Below are 7,500 nucleotides of genomic sequence, written 5' to 3'. Positions count from 1 at the left end.
CACTATGGGAGCTGTTTCATCCGCGGCTTTCGGAACCTGCGGTACCTGCGCATCACAACAAGCAAGCCCTGCTGGCTTTCTGGTACCAAGCCACGTTGGATTGTCCAGAAAATGCCAATCTCGTGGCAAACTGTCCCGATATAACGAGGAACATTGCATTTAACTACATTCTGTAAGGCGGCTAGCTTATATTTATTGGCTTATTTTGATCCAAATTTAATTCATTACTAAATTGCAATACCATTATTTTTTCTCGCAGAGCTGATCATGACGATACGGAGATAGTTACTTACAATCGGGCAATGCTACCGGTGTACTATGGGCTGCTGCGAATGTGTTGCCAGCAAAGCCGACTATTGACCCGCCAGCTGGCTGCCCATCAGAATTTGCAGTGGGCTTTCAAGAACATAACGCCACATCCGACACAGTACCCGTTGGCAGTGGATGAGCTGTTTCGTCTGATGAACCTATTCGCGCAGCGGCAACCGGATGCAAGCGAAGCCGAGCAGCGCGATGTTACGATCTTCCGCCGCACGACGCTAACGGCGTACCTCAATGGATTGGATGCCCGCGTATCGTGGGGAACTCTGATTGCGGCGCTGCGCATGCTGGTCGAGAACGATGAAGATCGCCTATACGTCGTGCTGAACGGTGGCATAACACTTTGCTTTGATGCCCTTCATACGCTTCACTCGATGTATCACGAAGCGACCGCGTGCCATGTGTACGGTGATTTGCAGGAGCTGCTGAACGAGGTGATACTTCTTGTGAGCACACTGCGGGTCAGCTGCCGCGAGCAGAAGAAGCGCCCACCGCCTGCTTTGATGAAGGGCCTGCCGGAAGCGATTCGTCGTCTGGCGACACTGCTGAACACTTTTAATCCTCCGGAAATGCGCAATCTCGCGCTGGAAGTGCTGAAAGAGCTGGTAAAATGTGCCCCACCGGACATCATCACGACCGTATTGGTCCCGCTGCTGACCAATTGCCATGCACCGCACGTGCACCATCTCGTGCATCAGCAAGCTGGCAGCAATGCTTCGGCCGCGGCGGCGGCAGCAGCAGCGGCTGCCGCTGTTGCCCACGCCGCTGCAACCGTGGGTCCACTGGGCTCGTACTTTCCACGACGCGGCATGAAGGCAACGTGGCCTCCCGTCTCGAAAAACACTCCGCGTCCACCGAGACCGATGGTACAGATGAACATTCCGCAATCTCAAATCTGCGAAAAGGTACAGTCGATATTAATTTGACACCCTGTAGCATTACCTCATACTTTTTTTCTCTCTTTTTTAGGGTTTGGACAAGGATTTCGATCTCGCACTGGAGCTGTTCTATCGTCCGTATCATGAATTTCTTGATATCATGTTCCGGGTGGCAGTGACGGCGAACTATTTCAATGAACAGTTGGTTCATTTATCGTTGCTGGCTGGTATCGAGGCGGTCGTGCTGCATTTCAACATTTTTCCTAAGTTTTGGGTCGGCATCTACAACAATAAAACTACACACAGGTAAGACATTGTAGCGCATCGGTTAAGCAACATGTTAAATTTTTTAATAACATTTGCCATGTTTCGTCCTTCCTAGGTACTCGGAAATGCTTATCAAGAATCCGTTGCTCATCGACTATATCGATAACGTGCTGCGCGATGAAAGGCTATCGTTAAACGATCCAATCATAGCGAATTTCATCGAAATCTACTACCCCAAGGTAGGTATTGCAGAATTTTACTGCCAAAAGCTGATAGTAAATCTCATGTCTCATGTACATGTAAAGGAAGTCGCTACAATTAAAAGTCGAAGTTGGAATCAGTTTCTTCGATATCTACTTAAATTCGATATACATTTGCATAACAGAATTCTTTTGAAAACAATTTGTTCCTCAATGATTTCAAGTTGCAGTTGCAAGACTACGTGCTTCCATAGATCGTATGTCAAATTGCCAGCTAATCTTTAGTAGTTTTTCTGCTCAATTCCGTCTAGGCTTATCTTTAACATTGAGTTGATAGTTGAAAAATCATTTCGGTTTGGTTTGTTTATCCTTTTCTATCAGATAAAATCGCGGTTGGTTGTGCCTCGATTACTAGAATCCATCTGCCAGCTGCTGCCAGACAAGGGAAATCTGGAGGATATCTGTGGAGATCTGCAGGCAATCCGCATTATCGGACAGCGTACGGGAATCCCGCGAAGTATGAAGGAACCGTTGCAACGCTCCCTACACGCCGTACTGACCAAATTTAAAGACGAAATATACAGCGACGGTGAGTATCGCGCGTATTCAAGTCTTACATCGGAAGGATGAAAATGACTAACTCTCGTACATTTTTAATGATATTTGCAGAGGAAACACCACCGAAGAAACGAAAGGTGACCGTACCACACATCACGATTCACCCGGTGGTACGATCAGATGGTAGCGAATCAACCGAATCATCATCGGAGACAGCGTGCGTTTTACAGGCAGATGGTGCGAAGGCTCGGGGAAAGGAATCCATTCCACCATCGGTGGAAATAACATTGCAAAGCAAACAGACTGGTGGTGGCGCTGCCACCGTTTCCACTGGCTCTGGTGGTGAGGAAGTTGCAGCAGCCGGTACAAGCGGTTCTGGAAAGGGGGGAGAAGAACTGGAAGAAAGCAAAAAGTACGAGATGGCCGTCGATACGGTGCCAACCCAAGACGATGAAGCAAACACGCCTGAAAGCAGTACAGCAGCTCAGCAGCAGCCTCAACAAGGTGCTTCCAAGGATATAATTGGTCCCCCGGTCCCATCCGTCCCAACGGCAGCGTTAGCGGATCAGCTGCAGAAACAGCAGAAGCATTATCTACGAAACTTAGTCAAGGACATCGAGAGCCACATTGAGCTGATTTTCGAGTGCTTAGACGATGAGGAAGAAGATGACGGCCCAGGTACCAAGAAGTCGACTACTGACAATGCCAAGAATGCCAAGGATGGTTGTTCTGAGGAGAAAGGTACTCCAGGAAAAGTCCCGACGTCACCAGCTGACAGCAAGGGCAGTGTTTCATCGTCCAGCAAAGAGATCACACCAAAAGACGAACAACAGTGTGGTGCTGCTACTGATTGTGATGACGGGCACGGAGAGATGCCGAGTCCTCGCAAGATGAAAAAACTATTGCCAGTGGACGTTCCTCAGCCCGCGATGGTTGAAAGTGAGAATGCGGATGCCATCGACACCGGATCGTCAGCGGATACTCTCGAACCGTGCCGTGGCGTGTTTGCACTACACGCCAAACAGCCAATCATCACTGAACCGTCGCCCACGCTAGATGGCAAATAGACGTCCTATTTGAGGAAAGAAAGGAAAAGAAAGAGAGAGTGAGAGAGAGGGAGAGAGAGAGAGAGAAAGAGAAAGAGAGAAAAGATTTTGAATATCGCTGAGCAAACATCGCTGTAGTGTCGAAGGCATCAGTAATGTGCACATGGATTTGTTTCATCATGGATCCGCTCAATTAAACATTCTCGGCGATTACTTCCAATTTCTCACCGAATTTCGATCCAAATTGTTAGTTACGAATTTCCGCATTTCGCGTTGTTACTTAGCATTCGCTGCCGTTTCCAGTTTTACTGTGGTAATATGTTTTATTCATTTTTTCCGTTCTTATATTTTGTTCGCCATGCCGCGTTGGCTAAAGACCATGGATCCGTTTTATGTTTGTGCCGTCGGAGAAGTCTAGGACATGGAGGGGCTTCCCTTTTCGCTGTACACTCTCTTAAGGCTCCGGAATCTGATGGAAGAAATGAATATCTAGCGGGGCTTATTATGTGAAAACCAGTCATCCCGAAGTGATACGAATTCGAATGCTGAACTATGCGCAACCTTCACGCAGGCCTACACTGTAGGGCAGGCTGTAAACAGCGCGATACATGAAATGTTTCGCCTGATACATCCTCACTTAACTAGGGGAAGCACAGAGCAAATTACGTATTAATGTAGAAGAAACAGAAAGCAAATGAAATGCAGACGGATTTTTAATTCCCCCTATTCGTCGTTTCTTCAGATATGGCTCGATGAGCGGCCGAAGATAGTGCCCCGGGCCAGCAGCGGGAATGGGAGAAGATAGTGTTACCCGTTAGATGTGGAACGCGATTGACGTGGAGACTAGACATGTAAGACGAAAGGCTTGTTAGAAGGACAAACTCATGAACAAACATCGAACGATGGTGGAAGGTGAGCATTCGTTCTTTCTTTTTTTTTTACATTTCATCGTAAAGTTAGTTTTCTCTACAAATAATGGCGCGTTATGATTATGGCTGCTGATATGGTGCGAAGTCGGGGTCTGGATGTTTAGAATATTATCGTTTCAATCATTGCGTTCATTTCCGTTTTTTACAAACTGGCCGCCCTCTTTCTTCATCAAAAACGGGCACGCGATCCGTTCTCCCCCCGGGTTGCTCTGTTGGATTTTGGAGCGCGGAAATGTTGCGATAATGTTTGCAATCGCACAAGGCAAAAACAGTAAAAAGGGATAAGGGAGACGGAGACGGAGAAAGGAACGCAGAGATATATCATATTTATTACACTAGCTAGTCTAAAAATTTCCTTATTGTTCTGAGTATGCCTATGCGGAACTTATTTTGAATTATAAAATAAATTACCATAAACTGAAAGAATGGTAGGCTATGTTGCTTCTCTGCATTACACTGAGGCTTTCCTTCGCCATGAAGCACGCGTTGCAACTGAGACTTGTTTAGAGGATTTTTTTTAGAATCATAAATTTTCCACGTTTCCTATTTTCAACGGTTGCGCGCGCAAAACCAATGGTGAGAAAATATTTTCATTGCCAGGGTTGCATCCCAACACTGCACGAGAGGTTGCTGGCAACCCGGACTTTTGTTTTGATTTTTCCTTCCTTCGAAATCTACGACCGAGATCCGGCTGTCCCAAAAGGAAACCGCACCGGCAAGAAAGGTAAAAAGGTTCCTGTTACTGCAAGGATTGTTGCACTAACAATCGATTTCTCCTTCCATGCAACTAGATCACTACTAGCGTTTCCCATCGGAGCTTGCATCATCGTCTAGAACCGGCAAAAAGTGTACGTTCCTCCATCAGATCATGTCCTTTTTACAACAATTCCACCGGCTGGCAACGCGCCACAGCGCCTTCCTGGTGAACAATGCGGTCCGCGCCTTCCACCGGTCGGTTCCGTTGTGCAAGGTGGAGGACAGAAAGGCGATGCTCGCATCGCTTCCCAGCAAAGACGAGGGAACGATCGGTGAACGATCCATCGATATTGATTCCATGATCGACAAGTAAGGTGCCATGGTTTTGGATTCCTATTGGCCTTTGTATAATCTGCGTCTGCTTCTCTTCGACAGAAAAGTGAACATATTCCCCGACGCCACGACCCCGAGCGCGCTGTTCAACGGTGTACCGTTTAACGAAATCCCAATCTGCCATATCCGCGTTTCACCAAACAACACGATAATCAGCATCACGGATGCGAAAGGAGTACCACAGTTTATTCGGTCGTGTGGTATCGAAGGATTTAAGAACACACGCAAAGGCACCAACATCGCTGCCCAAGCGACGGCCATCAGCATCAGCAGTAAGGCGATCGAGCGAGGCTACAAAACGGTGCGTGTCACCGTGCGCGGCCTTGGCCCGGGACGTATGGTAAGTGCACAACGCACAAGCACGTGGTTGTTGAAAGCGACTCAATTGAATTGTCCCCTTTTTCAGTCCGCGATCAAGGGGCTCGAGATGGCCGGATTGAACATTATTTCGATCACCGACACGACACCAGTCTCGTGGAATCCGCCCCGGCCGAGAAAACAAAGGAAACTGTAAGTAACAGTCGAGGCTTGTGAAGCGGGACCATCGCTGGCCAGCAAAACAAATCGATAGTCGCGAAATGAAATGAAATATCGCACATTCTGCATTATTTTATTAAAACGTTATAGTCGTACCATAATAAAACCTCTAACAAACACTTTACTTCTTCTCATTATTCAACGGATTCTGGTCGGTCTCTCTCTCTCTCTCGCCTGTTGATTGTTCGTCGCATCTCAGACACAGCTACAGGCCGTGTGTAGGCCGTGATTGGAGAGCCGACCGAGCTTGGCCTCGGTGGACGTGAAGCCCGCCACCGGTCTTATACACAGTATAAGACACACCGATAGACGGACCACACGCACGAACGGATTTTTGGTAGGGTAGGGACATCGGCGGCCTTTGGGACAGGATCAAATCCACCGAATAGGAAGCACGGAAGGAAATGCCGCATAGGCTACTGTTTTGTGCCTTGGTTGCTTTTGGTTTTAAGATTCGATCCACTCTCTTGTTGACCTCCTTCGATCGGGGGGAATGAAGTGTCGCCACACATACACGCACGCACGCACGCACGTTGCACCTGCTGCGCCTACTGCTTAGATTCGATAGATCGACTGGGTTTTGAGGGAGGTGGGCAGGCCATCCTCCTCATCATTGATGCGCTGCTATTGTGCGGCACTTTAGCGACGAATGTCATAATTTGGAACTCAACGATAGAGGTACTCCTGTTGTGGTGCTGCCATTGTCGCTACCATCGTGGCACCGCTCCTCTTCGGGTTGTGACTGCGACAAAAGGGAAGCTTCCCTAGCATCCACTGCCATCGGATCGATAGCCAAGGGTGGCAGAGTGGTTGGGGAGTTGGCGGTGTTATTGCTGGATGAGCTAGGCGAGACGATCGCTGACATGAAACAGGTTAAGCGCTTCTTTAACCGCACCAACGGACAATGATCGTCATCATCGGTTGGTAATCCACCGTTCAGGGAGGCTTTCCTTTTGCTCTTGCAACCACCGCCAGCAGTGCCGATGCCGAGGGAACCAGTAACGGACACGGTGGTTTTGCTACAGCTAACGGAAGACGAACTTCGTTTGTGGTTTCCCTTCGCTGGCTTCGAAGGATCCTTCTTTGACTTTCGACAAGAGAGTACACGACGAGCTAAGCCACACTGCCGTACAGTAACTGGCTCGCCACCGCCATTGAGTAAACTGAGTGATCGATTGAGGCGACCCATGCTAGAAGGAACTTGTGGTGGTGACGACGGTGGTGGTAGTACTGGCAATGGAGGTGAATGCTGTGCACGAGTGGACAACGATATGAGCACCTCGGGTGGCGGTGCTCCTTCGATGGGGACGGTGGTCCGATGTTGCGATGACGCCAACCCCTTCTCGTCGCCTTCTTTATCACATTCCTCTTGACTAGAATCGGTATCCATGGCAAACTGTTGTCGATCTTCCTCCTCCAGCACGTTCGCGTCACTTGTCCCTCCTCCTCCTCCCGGCCGATGATCAACGGTGCCACCACCGTCACTAACCATGCTTCCTCCGCCGCCGCTGCCACCACTCGAACCGGCGTGATTCGATGAAGTCGACCGGCCACCACCATCACCGCCGTTCCCCCTCGAAGCCCCTGACGATGACGAACCAGGGGGAGCGGCACCACCACCACCAGAAGCAGCACCACCGGTGGAGCGATCATTGCGCTTGTCTTCGCACAAATT

General features: G+C 49.0%; 3 protein-coding genes across 6 annotated transcripts in view; 2 read left to right on the top strand and 1 right to left on the bottom strand.

The window, feature by feature from the left end:
• The window catches only part of LOC126572386 (ubiquitin carboxyl-terminal hydrolase puf), a 17,019-nt gene extending 12,403 nt beyond the window's left edge, over positions 1-4,616 (top strand). The window contains exons 12-17 of the mRNA XM_050231639.1: positions 1-172; positions 260-1,226; positions 1,291-1,505; positions 1,582-1,705; positions 2,048-2,255; positions 2,336-4,616. The exon at positions 1-172 is cut by the window's left edge and continues 19 nt beyond it. Of these exons, the coding sequence (XP_050087596.1) occupies positions 1-172; positions 260-1,226; positions 1,291-1,505; positions 1,582-1,705; positions 2,048-2,255; positions 2,336-3,291 (2,642 nt within the window). The 3' untranslated portion in view covers positions 3,292-4,616. The remainder of the gene's footprint in view (positions 173-259; positions 1,227-1,290; positions 1,506-1,581; positions 1,706-2,047; positions 2,256-2,335) is intronic.
• A 402-nt stretch (positions 4,617-5,018) lies between these two features.
• LOC126568856 (28S ribosomal protein S11, mitochondrial) lies at positions 5,019-5,949 on the top strand. Its single transcript, XM_050225514.1, has 3 exons — positions 5,019-5,264; positions 5,331-5,628; positions 5,695-5,949. The coding sequence occupies exons 1-3, from the start codon at positions 5,068-5,070 to the stop codon at positions 5,800-5,802; spliced, it is 603 nt and encodes a 200-aa protein (XP_050081471.1). The 5' UTR covers positions 5,019-5,067; the 3' UTR covers positions 5,803-5,949.
• LOC126568852 (kelch-like ECH-associated protein 1B) overlaps positions 5,868-7,500 on the bottom strand; it is a 9,554-nt gene continuing 7,921 nt past the window's right edge. For all 4 annotated transcript variants that reach the window (XM_050225503.1, XM_050225502.1, XM_050225501.1 and 1 more), the window contains exon 4: positions 5,868-7,500. This exon is cut by the window's right edge and continues 541 nt beyond it. In XM_050225503.1, the coding sequence (XP_050081460.1) occupies positions 6,478-7,500 (1,023 nt within the window). In that variant the 3' untranslated portion in view covers positions 5,868-6,477.

The sequence above is a fragment of the Anopheles aquasalis genome, chromosome 2 (genome assembly GCF_943734665.1).
Source record: "Anopheles aquasalis chromosome 2, idAnoAquaMG_Q_19, whole genome shotgun sequence".
NCBI classification, from domain to species: Eukaryota; Metazoa; Arthropoda; class Insecta; order Diptera; family Culicidae; genus Anopheles; species Anopheles aquasalis.
This window is presented reverse-complemented; position numbering and strand designations above follow the sequence as displayed.

What these genes read in the sequence shown, in the direction of transcription:
- LOC126568856 (XM_050225514.1), top strand. Translation starts at nt 5,068, where the DNA reads ATGTCCTTTTTACAACAATTCCACCGGCTGGCAACGCGCCACAGCGCC. An exon ending in ATTGATTCCATGATCGACAA is followed by an intron (nt 5,265 to 5,330) that starts GTAAGGTGCCAT and finishes TCTCTTCGACAG; the next exon opens with AAAAGTGAACATATTCCCCG. An exon ending in GCCTTGGCCCGGGACGTATG is followed by an intron (nt 5,629 to 5,694) that starts GTAAGTGCACAA and finishes CCCCTTTTTCAG; the next exon opens with TCCGCGATCAAGGGGCTCGA.